At 39.5% G+C, this 20,941-nt stretch overlaps 1 protein-coding gene across 1 annotated transcript in view; it reads left to right on the top strand.

Moving 5' to 3' along the window:
- LOC124152465 (non-symbiotic hemoglobin 1-like) overlaps positions 1-16,213 on the top strand; it is a 32,388-nt gene extending 16,175 nt beyond the window's left edge. Inside the window, exons 2-3 of the mRNA XM_046525408.2 lie at positions 7,249-7,474; positions 14,525-16,213. Of these exons, the coding sequence (XP_046381364.1) occupies positions 7,249-7,474; positions 14,525-14,656 (358 nt within the window). The 3' untranslated portion in view covers positions 14,657-16,213. The remainder of the gene's footprint in view (positions 1-7,248; positions 7,475-14,524) is intronic.
- The last annotated feature ends 4,728 nt before the right edge of the window (positions 16,214-20,941 follow it).

Raw genomic sequence — 20,941 nt, 5'->3', positions numbered from 1 at the left:
GCCAAAGGTATGTTGCAGGTGGGCACACGTCAGAATAGTGTTGCCCAAACGCTGCATACATCTCAATCTGTCATCAGCCAGTTGTGGCCCCGATACCAACGAATACATAACGTGGATGATCGACGCCGCTCTGGGCGACCAAGGGCAACACCTCCAGCCCAGGAAAAACCGAAACCGGTTGCAATCTGCCATCAGGTCATCACTCGCCGGCAACTGGTGTAAGAGACGGTGCGAAATCGTCTGCACAGATGGCAATTGTATGCACGACGTCCGCGTGTCACCCGACAACTTACTGTACGTCATTTGAATCAGAGGTGTCAGAGGTTTAAGGAACGTCAGCACTGGGATAATTGACGTTGGGCTGGTGTCGTGTTTTCAGACAAATCGATGTTCAGTCTCGACTTCTATGACTGAAGGAATCGAGTTTGGAGACGTCCTAATGAGCGTTTTATGGACGTTAACGTTTTTTTGGGATGGGGTCATAATGGTATGGGATGGTATCACGACTGGCCGAACTGCGTTCCATATTAAAATAAATTTAATTAAGAATTTGAATGGCGCATTTTCTAATTAACAACTGCTCAAATGCGCTTAGACCATGATTGATCAAGTCAAAGGCTCTATTGAAAGAGACGAATGTCCTTTGAAAGATTGTCAGATTTTTTGTTTCTCGGATTTCGTGTGGCATATTGTTCCATAGCAATGGACCATCATGTTGAAATGACCATATTGTCCATGGTAGAGTCACAGGTCTATACTATGGGGACAACATCATTGCACAACTCGTGGTGCCATTTGCACAACGTGTTGGGCAACGTTGAATCTTTCAAGATGATAATGCACATGTTGAGCGTGTTAGGATTGTGCCCCAATTCCTCCAACTGCAAAACATTCATGTCATGCCATGGCCAGCACTCAGTTCCGACCTTTCCTACTTTGAACACGTCTGGGACGTCATTGGCAGACGTGAACGTCAACGTCATCATCCACCCACCACTCTTAACTCGGTGTTGCTGCTACTGATGAGTGGAACAACTTGAGACAAGCTGTCACTGGTCGACTCATCAGTAGCATTCGTCGAAGAATTCGTGCTTTTCTGGCCAAGAGATGTGTTTTACCCAATATAAGCGAGATATTTCGAATTTGATGAGATCTGATCGCCTACTTCCCAGGAGATATGATCGTACCGTTTCCATTTGCTAATACCAAATAGATCAGAAGATATGTCATGACGATTCCCACTATCCCCTATTTATTTTGCACAGTAGTTTGTTTGCTTCAATACCCTACTCCGGCAATATCCCAGCTGCATGATCTTGGACAATAAAGTCGAATCTGTACCGGACAATCCTGTGACTGACATCATAAGCATCGATCTACGCAATTTGGACACGAGAACATTTTCTCAACCAAGTCCGCGAGCCTGACTACACGATCCCGTTAGTCGCCTCTTGAACAGGCCAATTCTAACACGGATTGTCACCGGTGTTATATGGCTGTGTATTGTGTTGTTTAACAATGATTGCAACTGTGTGACATTGTTTTCGGTTGAGATTCGATAGACGCTCTTCACATTGTGTTTATACACTGATCAGTCGTCAGGAAGTTACTATATTTAGTGTCTAGTGTGGTATGTAAACTTCCGGTCCATATACTGCGGACGGTAATACTAGGTTGTGGAAAATTATTAAATACTCTCGTGCCGATCTACTCTTGAGGGATCGGTGGAACTTTCCAGTAGCTAGGTAGGTTGTAAATACGGGGACAATGGCGTGTTTGCGTAACCCAAACGTATTTTCATCACGTAAAGACCAGCTTTCATGTGAGGATCGTTCATCATCCCCGATTCACTGCCTAGCCCATCACGGAAGCTTGGCAACTGTCGCCGCTGGGTGAATATATAATATTATCACTGACTTTTGCTATCACCCATGTATTTTTTAACTGATACTGACCACTGCCATCCTATTATATATTGCTATTGAATATTGTACTACCACTCTGTTGTGTACTGTCATTGTTATTGCCATGCAGTGATTTGTATTGATTTGTAAACTTAGTTAATTTTGCAATACATTTGTTGATTGTATACCACTTGTTGGTTGTTTGTAGGTTTCACACTAAGATTTTTTACGTACAGATTTCTGGGTTAACATATTGTTTCGATTTGGGAATCGACACGTGACACGGGGGATAAAGTATAATAGATAAGAACAACATGTACAAATATAAGATAGCTACGCGATAAATCGCAAAGAACAATGACGAACGAAGCGTGGTTTATTTCACGATAAAACATTCTGTCATGACGTCATTTCTGGTGATTCGAACATGTGCTTGCAACTTGATTACGGCGTCAATTAGACAACCTTATTTGTTTAAAGGGAGGTGTCTATCGTGATCGCTTTCTGGGAAATATGACAATCGGTATTGGGAGAAAAGGTAGAGATAATCAGAGGTGAGGTGAGGTGAAATTGGGTTTAACGTCGCGTCCAAGATTATTGCACTTATATAGCGACGTGCATGCACGTGTATGTGTGTGTGTGGCTGCTTGTACTAGTCCGGACTGATGCCGATTTATAGTGCTAGCTCACTGAGATACCATGCCGCAGTTTCACATGAATACCCCACTCAGACACAGTATACTGACTCCGAGCCGACCAGTCCTTGTTTTAGCCCCGTAATGCCGAGCGCCAGACAGGGTAACAACAAGTACAATCTTTTAACGTCTTTTTGTATGACGCGGCCCGGGATCGAACCCTGGACCTTCCGCTCTCCGGGCGGACGCTCTACCACAAGACCACGGAGGCGGTCTCAGAGATAATCAGAGTTAAAATTATGAGTATATGCGTTGAAGAAGGAACCAGTTCATCAAATGTCTCTATTCAGTGAGTCATCATGATTTAAATACGGGTAAATATTTTTAAATGGTGTACGAGGCTGTACATAATGTTGATATTTCATGTTAGAAATAAACGACGAGTGGGAGTTGTTTATCGCACAATAAAACACTACAGGGAGAATAAACAACTCGGGGCTGCGTGCCTCATGGTTTATTCTCCATCCAGTGTTTTGTTGTACGATAAACAACTCCTACTCGTCGTTTATTTCTTAATTAATATATTTACCGCTTGATTGACATTTAAGAGGTTCTCCGCGTAAGGAGTCGTTACACTCCGTGACCTGTGCCCTTTCTCTCCAACTTCTGTCTAGACGTTGTAATCAGTGAACTTTATACATTGTCTCTAAGTGGTTAAAACATAACGAAGTAGGCTGCAGCAGATAGTCCGATCCATGTTACTCAATCCCTTAGAGGTGGCAAATAACGTTCCACTGATATGAATAATGAACTTCTGAAATAGCGAACTGATTTCGGGTTCGTTATCCCCCGAGGAAACTGGTGTCCCAACTGCATCTCAATAATGGTCTCTGATAGTCGATAGTAATAGTGATAGTAAAAAGTGTCTCTTTGATATAAAATTAAAAGGAACACAAAAAGTTTTAGATACTAAACTTGCCAAAGTGTTGTGGACTTGCTTAAATGTGATTTCAATAATTTTGTTCCATTGTGTGTATGAGAGATTTGTGTATGCTAGTTGTCGTGGTTAGTTTGTTCTCTTATAACGTTTTCGTGAATATTTCTAAGGCTGTTTATGTACACTGATATAAAGTGTGAAATAAAAGGCAAGTATAGTCTTTCTTGAACGACTTGATTCAAATTTGCAAGTTTTTTGACTGACGTGAAATTACGTTTAATCTTTGACTACGCTTCGTCAACAGGAAACCATTGTCATTTAGCGTTGCCTTTCAAAGATGGGGTTATGGTATCTTCTCTGTGAATAAAGTTTCGGTATTACGAGGTAATACGCATTAATGCTCCACACTATCCCTCCCAGTCGCCGGGGAAATATGTCCCTGGCAATTCATTTCCACATTCAATAACCAACATTTGCTACACCGCGTCCACACTTCTATACTTAATGACGCCTTTGTGGATGCCCCTGATTTGAAGAAGTAAAATTGTTTATTACCTCCATCCGAGGCTGAAGTTGAAAAGATTATAAGGACATTTATCAGTACGAGTCTGAAGTTATAATCTGACGATTTTGGTTTCATGATTTAACCTTTCCCAACAATAATAAGACACAAAAATATAAGATGCTACTCGCAAACTATAATATCAGGTAATAAAATGACAAGTGTATTCAGTGCATTGCGTTTACATGAAACCACAAAGGTTGTAGCATTTCTACCTCTGATTAAGATCTTGAGTTTAGCTGGTATTCGTCCATTGTTCTGGATAGGTGTTCATCACGTCTACAATCAGCATCATTTATGGTATTTCTTATCAAATAGACTGGCACGTTGTAGTGTAATTGAAATACTGTCGAAAGAGGTATTAAACTCTGTTTTATCACTCAGTGCAGCAGTTAAAAAACAAAAACAGCTTGAATCAGTGGTTAACTAAATCATTAAGTAGTCGTTTGATTCGTGGGTATGTTTTTAAAATTATTCGCTTAAATTTTGTTTGGACCTTTTCTTGTGGCAGGTATACGATAATATATACCACTGAGGGAATGACATTTACAATTTCAGTTAGCTGTCTTGTCTTCTTGTCTTATAATATCGTCTTATCTTCTGAGGTTTCATTTGGATGTTAATTAATCATGATCAATTTTATCGATCAGTATTTCATATGTTCGTCGTTAATTGCGTGCTCTGCATCAGTTCATAGGGACACAAAAGAAGGATAAACTTACTAATGATATATGGGGAGTACATGCCATCCCAAATGACGCATTTATCCTCCTAATGGAATGGACTGGCCACTAACGCGATGTGGGACCATCACAATGCATTCTTGGCATTGATGTAGCACCACAATGGTCACAATGGTCAAGCTAAAGTCTGAAGCATTATAACCTCAAACAGTTCATCGTTGACATCTTCTACTGAAAATTAATATAAAAATCACAAGCTTTGTTCTCTCCTCTCCATCTTGATGATCAATGCAAATGGTAATGAATGAACGTTTGCTGTCAGATATCGGCCGCCGAATGACGTTAATGTTGAATTGATCACTCCATCTATGTTTATTTCTTATCTTGTTATATTATTCTAGGCAGGTCTCGTTCATTTCACGAAATTAACTTACTTATATCAACTTTTATGAATGTGCTACATTGTTAATTTGTGCACCAAACTGTTTTGACATGGAGCAACCTCGTTAGTTAACTCAAAAGTCCTGAAGAGCGATCGAAAACATATCGAATTTACCCATGCTCCCTGCCTATATTAGACCACGCAGCGATGATTCTTTAAAGACCCTTGAGTTATATTGTCGAAAACGAAGTGAAGATTTGAGCAGGTTTTTGAAAAGTTTTACTGTAAGTAGAGCTGAGCAGGTCATCTAATTCACTCAAATAAAAATACAACGACACATGGGTAAACGTGTCTACATTTCGTAAGCTGTACACACTAAGGTATGACTTAATTCTTATAGTTTCCTTTTGTTGATAGCAGCGTAACAAAATTTGAAAATCTCATATTTTGCAAGAAAATATATTGTCATTTTAGTGAAATGATTTTATTCACCTGGAAATACACGATACATCTTTTGGCTCACATGCGTGCACGTTTTAATCACGAACCTACCACACAACGGAATGAGTATGCCATCTGCAATTTAATATTAATAATGCATTAGAGAGTTTGAAAACTTGGGTTAAAACACATGGTACTTCAGTTCATTGGGTTTTTTACATCTGATAGTCATGTATTTAACCCTATAAGTTCATAACACCATTCATAATCATAATGGCATACGAGAAGTAGGTAGTGGGATAGTTAGATGATTAAAAAACATCCTCGTTATGCTTAAGATCTGAGTTTGATTCCTTACATTTCTATGTGTCATGAAGGTCCTTGTGCTCTAGCAGTTGTATTAATGGTATATTGCTAAAAGCGACGTGAAACCTCACTCATCAACCAAACAGACAACTTGTAAATAATGATTAAATCTGACCTAGGTCTATTGCCGATCTAGACACGATAACATCGATATTTATCAGTTCCGGAGAATGACCTTTTTCTAAACACAGCGCCCAGCATGTGAATACTCTGTGACGCTTAATCATTACCACATATAGCATCCTCGATGAATAATTGTCAGGATGATCATGGTCCTTCTACCCTTGCGTCTGTCCTGGTGTGACGCCCGGATGTCTGGATACTCATCTCTACAGACTGCACAATCATAGACAATGCAAGGACCCTGTGATGAGCGGTTGCCGGGGAAATGGATTTTGTTTCGTATCATTGGATGGTTAATTGTGGAAATGCACGAACGTGTTGTTGAAATAACGATACGAATGTTCTTCTGCAATATACAACTGTGTAATTGTGTCACAAAAAAGTATAAGTAAAACATTGCAATATATTTAATCCTGATCCCTCTGAGATGTATATTTGATCCAGATCATATACAAGGAACAGGCAATGCTATTTATGTCTTACTTCATCTCTCGCTGGGTATAGGCAGTTAAAAATGGCGTTTGTTATGGGGGTGGGAAAGACGTTCGGACATTTGTACGTGCAAGTAGGATTTAAGTGTGTGTGGGGGGGGAGTAATCGTGGTAGAAGGTTCTCAAGGGACATATACATAACGTGACATTGACCTTCAGGTATTACCGGTAGCATGTGGTCATTCTGGTGGTATCACTGTATCTTACAGTGATTGGTAAGTGTACTCGGTTCTTGAAATTGCCCCTTCCATTTGAAGAGACCATTAATTATGACAGAGATTCCAATATGAATAACCTCGGGTCATCGACGTTATTGATTCATAAACTTACTAACATCCCCAGGGTAATGGTTCCAATAAACTTCAACATGTTTGTTTGTTTTTACCTTTTCCGTTGAGACAAAAATTTAAAAAAAATGAAAAGTGTTCGAAAGCTTCGTCGTTATCATTTCCACACAGGAAATATGTATCCTTTTTTAACAGTTAACCTTGGGGCGATGATATTGTGCTTACCCTCTTGATAATGTGAGTTCCCTGTGGGAGTTAACTTTCCCCTTTTTATCTGAAAAAGAAACTTAAAACCCTTTTGTCATATTACTCCAGTTACCATCCATTATGTCACCGTCTGTACGTAGATACGTCGATCAAAAGTAAATTTAAGTATTCTTACGATAATGTGAAAAAGATGTGTAGTTCTCCTTTTACATTGATTTTCTGTTTGCCAGACTGTTCGAGACGCATCCGGATGTACAGGACGTGTTCTATCCGTTCAAGGGACAGAGCTCAGATGACCTGAAGTACAGCTCTCAGCTCAAGTCCCACGCTCTTCGCGTCATGGGGACGGTGGAGAAATGCCTCGCCAGGATCAACGACCCAAAGAAGCTGGTGGAGCTCCTCCACGATCTCGGTGCCCGACACGTCATGTACAATGCCAGAGTGGATTATATTGACGTGAGTATTTGTTAAAGACATTTTAAAACATTCCGCTTGATTAAATATTTCAAACTGACTCCTTTTACTTGCATTCACAGGCAGATCGTTAGGGTCTGTTTTAAACCCTATGAAACAACTACATCTTTTCCTTTTCAAACCCGTTATTAAACCTCCTTTCCCACTGCATTTGTAAAGAGGCAGTGTTTCTATTAAATCAAGATGGCGGTGCCATGAAACAACAGCGAATTTTTCTTTTTAAACAGATATCCTTTTTATTAATTAATTTAGCATCTTGCCAAAGGTAGCAAAACCCGTGAAAATGACAGGATAATGTCGGTCTCGGTTTGGGATTACTAGAAATAAACGACAGATGACACCTTAAATATTATAAAGGAATTACGGAACTGACAGGTCCAATTTAGTACACATAGCCAAGATGAAACTATTAGTGCGCTGTGAATTTAGGGATTGATGCTGTATCATTCTGGATAAACTAATATCCAGAATTACGTCCGACAAGATTCTCGATCCAATTCTTCATAGATAGTGTTATGTTCATTTTGAGTGAGTGAGTTGGGTTTAATGCCGCTTTTAACATTATTCCAGTTATATCACGGCATGTCAGCTTAATGCGGGAGGTAAGCCCGAAGTGATGCAGGTCTCGGACGTGAAACCCACGAGCACTGGTATGGTGCTGACATACCTAGATACATAATCAAAGGTTTCTTGCGTGCCCAAGGGACGCAACTCTGCACAGCGAATCGCGGCGCCCTAGACGACTGGGCCACCCGTGCCCCAAGTTCATTTTGAATAACAATGCGTTTTATTTTGACAGGGAACATTATAGACAAATAAAAAGATACAGCAATGGGAACTAACATGCCACCCACTTCTGCTACGTTAGTTTTGGGGATATTTGAAAAGAACATTTAGGAACTGAAGTCGCCTTGACGATTGTTTTATGCTGTGGCCCTTTGGCGACAAAGAATTAAATCTGTTTAAAACATCTTAAATAATTTGAACAAACATTTAGATATTACCATGGACTCCAGTTACTCGTTTTTGGACACTATGGTAAAACTATGTGGACGTGATCTAGAAACAGATATACTATAAACCTACAGATACTAAGCAATATCTAACTTTTTCATCTTGTCACCCGAGTCATCCAAAAAGAAGCATTCCATATAATTTAGCAAGGCGTATCTGCATGATTGTGTCAAATATATCTGCAACGAACATACGACTTGCAGCACTAAAATCCTATCTACAACCCGGGGTCACCCGATTCAACCTGTGGAAGATAGGAAAAAGAACGCAACAGCCACAGACAGAAAGACACTGTTGAAAGTACGCGATAAGCAAATTAATGACAGTATTCAATCTAGCCTATGAATCCAAAGAATCCGGAATTTTTCGAAAGCTTTAGACAAAATTTCCAATTTTAAATGCTGATACTAAAATGAATCGAATTATGGCTAATGTAGCAATAATTAAAAGTAAACGCCAAAGCAGTAACTTAAAAAAGATATTAACACGCGCCAAATTCGACTCATGTATTAAGTCTACAGAATTCAATGTCTCTCAATGTAAACGGGGAAATTGTAGAACTTATGAATATATAGAGAATCTCACCCGAGTGTCTTTTGGTATCAATTATATCCGAGGCTTGCCGAGGAGTTTTTCCACTTTCACCAACGACTGTTGATTTATTTGAAATCGAAAGACACGAGGGTGAGATTGTATTTATCATCCAACATCATCCTTCCAACTTTTGCAGTTTGTAGACAGTAATACGCCGTGTCTTCGGTGTAAAAAGTACTGCTAACAGTTTCAGTAGCAGAGCCATTAGTGATGTCATTTGATTGTGACGTCGTGGTAACCAATGACGTCACAATTGTCTGTAAAGCATTGTGATGCAATTTCATTGGTGCGATATCTACAATGTAGATATCGCTTGATGTCATCCAAGCGAAATCTCCTGTGGGAGCCTGTTTTGGATGATAAATAGTTGAAAATTCATGTTTAAAGTTAACAAAATAGGTAACAACCATTTTATGTATGCTCCAACCTTGACTGCTTTGACATATTTTTTATGATATTATATGCCAAGGGTGTCACGAGGAATACATTGGAAACTGAGTGCTTAAGGGAGAGAATACGCGTCCATAAACAACAGATAATGGACCCCCAAACTAGGTGCATCCCCTGAACCGCTCACATCGACAAATGCGCAGCAGGAAAGGATATAGAATTTAAGATAATCCCTTTCTTCAAAATGAATACTGCTGATGCCATGAAGGTAAAGCTGAAGAAAACTTTTCATTAAAAGTTGTGTCCATTGATTAAAAGATAACGCATCGTATTTTTATTTATGGTGTCTTTAGTTGTCGTATACGGTGTTATATTGGGCAAGGCGTCAGCTGAGCCCAATATGTTTTCTGCTAACCTAATATGACACCGTATACGGCAACTAAAGACACCATAACGAATCTGTTATGCCGAAAAGTTTACACTATTTGGTATCTTTGTCTTTGCATCTTTTCAAAATGAAAACTTGACACTTACAACGGTATAAAGGTTAAGGACAGGACCAGTACATATGTTTCCGATACAACGCTTTAATATAACCATAAACGTTAACAATGGAATATATAATGCACTATATGTGAACGTTTAAAGTATTATAGCTAAAATGGATGGAATGATCATAAAAATGTTCGCATGTTTACAGAAATCTGAGGGCCACTGTAACTTGATAACAGTCCGCTTTCCCCTAACGACGGGCTGCTGTCTATTCTATTGCTATGTGACGTCACTGGCATCACGTTTCTTGTTTGTGACGCCATCCTATATTATGTTCTATGACGTTGCTATTTGTAACACAGTGACCTCCGTTGTAAGCTTTTTTTCTCTATAATTTTCATTATTAAAGTCACGAACATGGTTTCTTTCAAAATTAATTCCTTTGCTCATCACAATTAATTATATTAAAACACAAAACAGTGTCGAATACGAATAACGATTTTCTGTACCAGAATTTTCATGTGAAATATGTGAGGTGGGTGTTGGAAAATCAAAAATGGTTGTTACTGAAGGTATACGGTCTTATATTAGGTCAGTAACAACCATCTTGGATTTTTTCTGAAATTACAAACTCATATGGGGTTAGTTGTTCTGCGCGATGATTGGTCAACCTCACTTTGAAGCATAATAAATGAATTATATGTGTTTGTATTGTGAATGTTTCCACTGTCAATTTAAGCCGCCAATGTGACGTCATGGCAAGCCGCGTCACAGTATTTGTATAAGTCGCATTGTGACGTCATGCCATAGTGACGTCATAATAGTTTCTGTAACTGCAATCACTTCTCCCTGAAGATAAAACTGAAACATGTGGGAGTAATTGGGAGTGTTGTGTTATTATTTTGTAAATTTCTTAACAGCATGGCAGGAGTACTGCTGCGTGTCGTCAGGCAGTAAATACTTCTTTTATGCAAATTGTGTGAATGGTTGGTGTCACCGGTAGGGCAGGATATGCTTACCCATGTCGAACACCTAGTATCACTTACTTTCAGAGGTCTCTTAAATAATTTTCATAGCTTTTTTGCCCTTTGCGCCACATGGAATCTGAAAGGCAGACACAAATACATACAGATTCCTAGATAGAAAGGCAGACACAGATATATACAAATTTCTAGATAGAAAGGCAGGCACAGATACATACATATTCCAAGATAGACAGGCAGGCACAGATACATACATATTCCTAGATAGAAAGACAGGCACAGATACATATATATTCCTAGATAGATAGGCAGGCACAGATACATACATATTCCTAGATAGAAAGACAGGCACATATACATGCATATTCCTAAATAGAAAGGCATGGACATGTACATACAAATTCCTAGACAGACAGGCAGACACTATAAGTTGTCAACCGATCTCGAGGGGAATATAGTGTGGTGTACCCTGTGTGTGAGTCTATGCACCCCGAGCCGTAAGGCGATGGTTACATAGGCTTACACTTGGGACATCACACCATATGCCCCGAGGGATCGGTTGAAAAACGAATATATCTTACCGACATTCATTCATACATACCCGAAGGTTCACCGAATAAACGCTTTGATTCAGCCATTTTGACAGCTAGGGGATAACGCAAACCAGAGTTACTTCCCTTTTCCCAATGCATTCGGATAAACATCGGTTCATTTCATTCAACGATACTTATGCAAGATAAGCAAGTTACCTGAGACGTGTTCCGATTGATTTCTCAGTGGGGTAAAAATGCGGGCTACATTTATTGTAAGGTGAGATAAAGGTAGACACACCTAGGCACTCAGATAGAAAGGTTGGCACAAGTGGAAAGTTTGCACACATGCTCAGATAGAAAGGATGACACAGTTACAAGTATTTGTCGCTTAACAAAATGCACATTTTTCGCCTAGTGATGTTCTTCAGTTCATTAACCAATCATCAAACAAAGCATTAGGGTCCTCGAATACTGGTGTTATTCAAATAAGTAGAAACGATATGCTGTGTATTGCGAAAGTGTATGAAAAGAGTCGACACTCTCACGAAAAAACAAGCATCGAGTCTTTTAAACGAAACGTATCAAAGATTGAAGTTTTTCACATATTTCTGTGGCGTCCACTTTCAGTTAATAGTGTTCCCTTTGATAAAACCTGTAGGTGTGCTGAAATCTTATATATGCGCTTCTTGTGCAATGAAAACCAATTAGTGTCGACTATCAGTCATTACTTCTTTGACCGTCACGCTACTACTTCCACATGACTCAATTCCAGTCGAATAGGATAAAAGCTAATAACAAATACATCAAACACAACGGATATGTACAAAGTAGAACCAAACATAAATAAAATAGTGAAGACGCTTTGAAAGAACCTTCCATTTGAGCTTCCCTTTGAAGCAGGATACCATCATGTTACCATCATAGCAGAAAAAAACCCCTTCGTTAACTTTATCATCAAGACATTTTTAAAAGGCGATCTCAAATAAGTGCAAAACACACTTTAACATAGGAGTACCGCTACCGAGGATATAATGTAATGCCTTGAGGAAGCCAGCCTCCTCACGTCCGCTTCCTACATCAACGCTGAATTACCTGGCAACACCTCCAACCAGGAACATCTTCCTACACAAAAGGTGCTTCTCAAGGAGGTTCTTATGCAAGTTAGGCTATTCAGGCGGCTGTCTCACTTTACTTAGCTTTGGGGCTCTTATTGTTGAAGTCTTCTATTTTGTATCGATTTTTCACTTACCAAGATCTTACTCCTAACTCTATTTGCTGGTGTATTCACCATATGCAATTCATCTGAAGTTATCCTGTAACATAAATGGTCTTCGGGGCATTGGGTTCATGGCATGTTTAGAGAGTCTTGATAAGAACATCTTTTCAGTGTAGTGATCATCCAATAAATTCAACCACCAGAATTCTGAGTGGTATTCCTGGAACAGTAATTTCAGATTCCATGAAAGGAACTGTATAGATTTCCTAATAATGGAGTGACAGGCTATTTAACATCGTGATTGAAGAGTTTTACATGATGTTTCAAAGTTAATATTTATGCCTTTGCTTAATACAAGTGCGTCATAGAACATGAATATGATGAAAGTTGTGAAGTCGTCATGTGTCGGATTTCTTTCTTAAAAAACATGATGTCAGATTAATATTTGTCGTGTTGATGGAAGATAAAAAACCCACTTTTCTTCAGTAAAATATTGATTTTTTCTTGGGCGGTAACTGCCACAATAAAGGTATTTTTGATATTGTGATTCATGATTCATGATTTAATGACGTGCTGCTATCAGATTATAATTGGGAGAGAAAAAAGATGAGATGATGCAGGTTTGAGCCTAATTAGAGATAGTCTTTTTGATCACGGGACTATAATCAGGTCGGTACCCATGGCGCCTCGTGACCTTTCCTCAAGAACCCTGCGTCAAAACTCGACATATATTCATTAGTTTCAGACCTTCCCCTTTAACAGATATTTCTCCTGGCTTGTAATGGCAAAAGATGTGCTAAAACCTCCTGGAGGTGCTTAAATCGTTTCCTTTCATTGCTTTGATTAATGCTATCCAATCTATTTTCTGCCATGAAGCCAAAAGATGAAAGCCAACACTTTCAGAAGATTATTGAAACGTTGTTTTTTACGTCTGTATATATTGTGCATATTCCATTGCTTATAGAATCATTTTTATTTCTGTTCATTGTTGTCGTCAATTATTATTTCAACTTCGTCGTCTCAGCTGCATGTTGGAAAGACAACCTAAAGTTGAGACTACCTGTTATGAGAAATAGTATTACCTAACTAATTCCATTGCTCATGGGGTCGGTCCTGTAGCCTAGTGGTTGAAACGTTTGCTCGTCACGCCGAAGACCCGGGTTTGATTCCCGACATGGGTACAATATGTGAAGCCTATTTCTGGTGTCCCCCGCATTGATATCGCTGGAATATCGCTGAAAGCGTCGTAAAACATACTCACTCACCCATTGCGCATTCGCACAATTCATACCAGAGTAACGGTATTCAAAACAGATGAATAGGGTGTAAAACATATCATTATACATAAGGACACACACACTGTAATGTACATTTATCATTAATTACCGATGGAAGATAATATGGCGCAGATGGGAAAGGACGACACCTAAGAGTTTTAATATATACATGTACCAAGAGACAACATGCACAGCCAGTGAGGCACGAAGCATAAATATTTCCACGTGTTCCCCCCTTGCTTTCGTTGGGATTCTGGGGAAGAGATTCGTTGACTCCTTTGTTTGCGTGTTATCGTGTCCCGATAGCGTGGATTGTTGCTCATGTTTTCGCTCACTGGTTTGCCTGGTCAGCCTTCGATTAAATACAGGCTGACGTGATGTGCCCGGAATAATGTGATGACGGCACTTAATTATGACAATATTCAGCCACTCACGATACGTTTATAGGAATACAAATTCTAGTTTAATACCGATAGGTGGCTCTTTCACAATCATTTTTTTCATTGTTTTAATAAAGGCGTTTTATGTTCCAGTTGATCGGCCCTCAGTTTATTTGGGCCATTCAGCCAGTGGTTGGAGACAAGTGGACCCCGGAACTAGAACAGGCATGGTCGGATGTCTTCAAGTTCATCAGCCATATCATGAAGGAAGCAATGACATTCTAGACACACAACGAGATGGGGGACACAGCAGGGTAAAGACACAGGACCCTCGAACAATTGATGCAGGCACATACGATCACAGTGAAATTGGTGACAGTTTGACCAAAGACTACATCATCAAAGATATTCATGTTGAATTAAACATAAACAGTGCTGACTAGAACATATCTTTGTGGTTAAACTTTTCTATACCGGTATGTAAGACATAATGGTATGTCGACCAATTTGGGCATTGCTGACCGAACCCAATCAGTCCTCCCACATGCAATATTTACAGATGGCTACATACGATATAAAGATTGCTTGTGGGATTAGCTTTCAGAGACGGTGTCTCCGACAATCAACCGAGATGATAATCTGGTGAACAGGAATGCAGAGACCAGGCAGAACTTGCCGTTGGACATTTGGCAATGACAGAATGCCATTGGTGCCTGTTGGTTTATTGGGAGACTTCAAAGGCACGGTCTTTTGAATGAAGCCTCTTAACGCCAACGATTATGTATTAGGATGAGAAGATCTCTCTGTCCTTTGATAGGGAAATTGTTCCCGTAAAGACCGCTCCGTCTCTACTTAACTGTCCATACACGGCCCGAGGATGATAACGGGAAAGACAAGACGACATTATTAGTGAAGCGATGATTCTCCAATAAAGGTTCTCTATTTGTCACTGATGATCGGAATAGGACAGACTGGACTGGGGTCGCTCTGCAGTAAGGAGATGGAGTTAGCCTATGTTTAGCATATAAGTTTTTGTCTTTTACTTTGTTGGTGGTTTCTAGGACTACTTTTGGCTTCATGTGACAGCGTAGCTGCATTACAGGCCAGGAGTGGCTTCTCGCCATTACAGCACACAATCTATGAATACATGCACTACACCCAAATCACTAGCGTTGTCGTGGCATCACAAGACAATGGATGGGCTATCACTGCCTTGGCATGGCTACTTAACAGTAAATCTATAATTTCTTTCATCTTCCAGGAAACCATTTAGCTTCACACTTTTATCACTGAATGGTTTGTCTCTTCTTGGCTCATTTTGCAAAACTGTTTATACTATAGACAGGGTAATTGCCTCATTCAGAAACACAACGGTTTAACTGTTGATTTGAAAATGTTGATTTTTCAGTTGTTTTAGAGTTGTTTACTTTATCAAAGCACATAAACGGAAAACAGTTTAATATATGTTTCTTGCATCCAGCGTCCAAATATCAGGGAATCGGTCAAGTTATATTGTTAATAATATTAAAAGTCTTGCTGTTGCATATGACATAGTCAAATATATGTATTAATTTGTTTGTAAATTACATGCGGTTATTTGTTTTATTGTGTGTTTGTATGTTTGTATCCGACACGTAATCCTATTGTGACTGTCGGTGTGACATTGTTAGTATAGCAATAAAATCAAGGCAATCTCTTCATACACTTTTTGTGCTGTAAACCTGTGTTAATCCTCATTTTCCTCAATTATAACACATAGAATATTAAGTCACTTTCCTTACTTCAGACCTAATTCCATAAATCACTTTGTACAGTTTACACGAAAATAAAAACTAAATGTCAGAAAATAACGTATTTTTTATTCGATATTTACATGAATATTTGACGTACATGTTGGAACCAGCATGTACAATGAAAAGATCCAGCTCGTTGTTCTCAGAACTTTGGTTGCAATTGGTAGTCAATTCAAGAGGATATTCTGGTTCAAGTTACAAGGGGCGCCATGCATGAAGTGTTCATATGGCCCATTTGATTATTGTTCACATGTTTTATTTGGTCTACTTTGTCATGTTTTAGAGGCTTGTGAAAAGATACTTGGAAAGATTGTACAAGGCCGTAACTTCATGGACAATTTAACCATGAATAAACTTACGGGACAAGAGTGCCCATAAGAAGTCAAAGATTTGCTGTGTTCTTGACAGGCACAAGACAATAAAACTTGGTGAAATGTTTAAATCTTAATGAATTAAAGCAACAAAACCCTTTCCATAATCGTAGGAATTCTGACTATATTATGGGCATGTGTTTATGAATCACGATTAAATTTTGATGACAACAAGTGTACGCGTAAAGGTGAACGTATCCTGCCCCCCCTGTGGTATCTGTCACAAACACACGCAAAGACAAGTCAGTGGGTCACCTCAACAAAACAAGGCAACATACATGCACACGTTCTGTGCAAATCAAAATAGGGAATTGCATCGGACATAAATTTTGTCACGTCAACCATTCAGTTTTTGATAGCTTCACTGGGGCCTTGAATGTGGTAATCCCGACCAAATATTTTTTTAGCAAGAGTCGTATGACGTTCTTGGAAATATTCGTTATAGAACATTGTTTGATGAATTGTACCTCACAAGTTGTCAAATGAAGTCACCAACGACTGGACTTGCTGGAATATTTCTCGACGTCATCGCTTTTGTCATACAGTCTTGCTGATAGTTTTTCTCTCTCTGAATCTTCATGCATAAAAATATAAATATCTAACAGATGAGACGGTTTCACGCTGACCTCTTTTATTTCTAGTTGAGTTGGGTACATTGGTGGAAAGGAATTGGTTGTTTTACCGGTATTTAACGATATCAGATTATCGATATACCTGAAGCTTAAGTTTAACTTTTGGACACATTTCCTTCTTTAAAATCTTTGATTTTGCCAATCCGAGCAGAAATTCCGATTCATTTACATAAAGGTACAGGGCGCACGGGTGGCCCAGTCGTCTAAGGCGCCGCGATTCGCTGTGCAGAGTTGCGTCCCTTGGGCACGCCAGAAACCTATGATTGTGGGTTCGAATCCCGTTTCGCCCCGATTATGTTTCTAAGTTTGTCAGCACCATACCCGTGCTCGTTGGTTTCACTGAAGTGGTAAACGTCTGAGACCTGCATCACTTCGGGGTTTCCTCCCACATTAAGCTGACACGCCGTGATATAACTGGAATACTGTTAAAAGCGGCGTTACCCCCAACTCACTCACTCACTCACTCACATAAGGGTACAGAAGGCGAGCACAACCGGTGTCCATCAAGAGATGCCTTCTTCTTGCCGAAGAATTGCCAAATTGCACATAAATTGATATGCTGTCAATGTGGGAGTCCAGCATTTCACATGTTTTCTTAGTTAACTTCAGATGACATTTGCTTTCACTTTGACAAATCGTCCTGAATCTCTGAGTATGGAGATGTAACTATATCTTACTTCACAACGTTTAGTAACAGAAGCCCCGTGGAGCAAGGAAGAAGTTCTCCGTGAGATATAGTGGTATGCACAGTTGGAAAATTAAATGTTTTGACATGATTGAGCCTGGCTCTTTTTTGAGATTCAAGCAAATCTTTTGACGTTTTCAGAATAAGATAGTGTTAATTCCACGTTTGTCTACATGCTTTCTGTGAATATAATGAAATTAATTGCTTGATTTTGTAATAAGGATTATGGATAATCTTTGAGACATCGATTTGGAATCCCAGGGTTATAAAGTATATGGGGAACGGATGGCCTAGAGGTCAAAGAGGCTGCAGTTTTGTTATGAAGAGGTATGAAAGGCCATCACTTTCGTTACTACGGATACAGCTCCAAAATGAAACACGTATTGTATCTGAACTAATGCTCAAAGCGGCGTTTAACATATACATTGTTACACAGTGTTTTGGTCAATAGTGTGATCTTCATTAACTGACCACTCTTCGCCCACATGTGATATGTGGTATTCGTCACGTAGTCCAGTCCTTGAGTGTGTGATTAAAAAAAGACCAAATCACCGAACTGTGGACCGTGGAACCATACATTAAAATAGACATGAGACTAAATGGTACCATTTCTTATCAATGAATTGCAAATATGACAGAAGATAGAGACCAATATTAAAGTCCGAAACAAATTTCAATTTTCAAATACAACAATATTTCAGATAAGTAATTAGCTTAGCGGCAATTTGAAATCTGGATTAAGGTTTTAAACTCCAGAATATTTATTATCAAAAGATGAGCACCTGTAGATCAATTTGCGTTAATCTGTTTATGTCTCTCTTTTATTGAATTAAGAATGCTTTGTCTGTCAGAGTCATCTCTTGGTCATTAATCATCAGCTGTCACCACGTGGCATGGTCCAAAAAGAGCCAGCTCAGTGCCTGTTTATGGATTGTATTGCGACCAAAGGCGGATACAGCAAATGGTGCGTTGAATGTGTTTCGCTTGATATGAAGTCACCTATGTTGTCGAGTACTCCCAAATGGAACAAGATCGTTTACTTCATATCTAAAAGTATTATTGATTACTAAAATCTAAGTCTAAAATAGGGATATTCACGGACAATTTACTGTATGCAGTTTACGTTGTCGAACATACAATATACTATATAAGTGATTGTCACTAACTCCGAGCATATGAAATATGAATTTGATTGAAATAGATTTAGTTTTGCTTCAGTTGTGTATGTGTATGGATAAGGGTAATAAAGTTTGTTTGTTTGTTGCTTAACGCCGCACTCAGCAATATTCGAGCTATGTGACGGCGGTCTGTATATAATCGAGTCTGGACCAGACAATCCAGTGATTGACATCATGAGCATCGATCCACGCAATTGGGATCGATGACATGCATCAACCAAGTCAGCGAGCCTGACCATCCGATCCTGTTAGTCGCCTCTTACGACAAGCACAGTCGCCTTTTACGGCATGCATGGGTTGCTGAAGAACTAGATCTCAATCACGTAATTTGATGCAGGTCTCAGACGTTTACCACTTCTGCTGACACCAACATTTAAATATATATATATATATATACCAGCGGCAGAAAGTTCCTGTGCATCACTGACTTGCGTCAGAAATGATAAATAGAAGAACGATTTTGTAACAGAATAATATTTTGATGTCCATGAAACACGTATCCATCAAGCAGTGTCAACACATGTCCTCTGTAAACGTCTCTCTATACAAGTCCAGTGTCCCCCCTTGCCTCGGGAAGATGCGAGAGGACGTGCATTGGCCTGCTGTAACGTGATGTGTCAACAGGGCTGAATGAACAGGAGGACGCGAGGACAGATAACTTCATCACGGTACCGTATATACCTGTCTAACTGCCACCGATAGCCACTAGAGTGGTCCTGCCATGTGCAATAACAAAATAACACCAACACCTTAATGCTCCCGCTCGCTGAAATAATGCCGATGCGACGTTAAATTTTAACTCACGCACTCACTCCCTTACCCATAATGCTCCCATCACCGAAGGCAGAGCGATGAAGAGCATACGCGCACGGCCATCACTGCTAAGATGAAACCTTGAATTCATCTTTGAATGAGATTAACCCCCAGACCTGTAACATAAACCTCATCTGGGTCTTGACCATCCCAGGCGCGCAGTTCGATGACGTGGTAGGAAGACTGAACGTACATCTTGACGTCGTTGTGGGACGTTATGCTCTCTTAATCAATTCATCACAGTCCTTGCACTCATCGGATGTTAGCCAATGATAGAGTGGCTATCAAAGTTGTAGCCTGAAACCGATTTCGAAGGTGAACCCGACAGATGTGATAAACGTGATGTTACTCGTCGACGTCCAGAACGCGCGATCGGTCCCTGGTATTAATACCAACCCAATAGTGTATGTATGGTGTTACGATGAACACCAAGACACCAGGCAACAACGTTTTGTGCAATTCCCATTTCAAGCATTCCAGTTGCATGCAACCGCTATTTCTTACATAGGCTTGGCATAATACTTACGAGGCTTGGCCGTCAACAAAGTTACTTTTCACTTTAAATTTAAAACACTTCAACGATTTACTTTGAACGGACTCGGTCTGAACTGAGTGCATTCTGCTTGATTGAAAATGTTGTTAAAATAACAGTGAACTGCATTCGGGAAATCTTTTTAACTGCGTAGCAATAAATAAATCTTGATAAAACATTTCAAATTTGAAAAACAAAACATGTGCCATTCGGCTTGGCGAAATTATCAATATGTATCAGAATAACTTCAATTAGGTTGTTTATTTCCACATTATTTGGGCAAGGCGGGTTCGGTTCTCACACAAGCAAATGACGTCAAACATTGTATGATGACTTTATATCATTCCAGAGTGACGTAGTATTCCAGTTTGACGTCATGTCTTACAACCGTGAGTTTTCACGTAGGGGGATAAGGAGACTGCTACGGGAAATGTGAAGGAGTTTTTGCGTATTTGATGCCCGGAAATATGAAACCGGCAAACATTTATCTCCTAAGTGAACGATTTACAAGTACAACTCAGTCGTAAATTCCATGAGACACGTGTCATCAGATACGACCAGGCTCA

This window comes from Haliotis rufescens, unplaced genomic scaffold (assembly GCF_023055435.1).
Source record: "Haliotis rufescens isolate VD_foot unplaced genomic scaffold, xgHalRufe1.0.p SCAF_74, whole genome shotgun sequence".
NCBI classification, from domain to species: Eukaryota; Metazoa; Mollusca; class Gastropoda; order Lepetellida; family Haliotidae; genus Haliotis; species Haliotis rufescens.
Note: the sequence above shows the minus strand (reverse complement) of the source record. Positions and strands in the feature narration are given on the sequence as shown.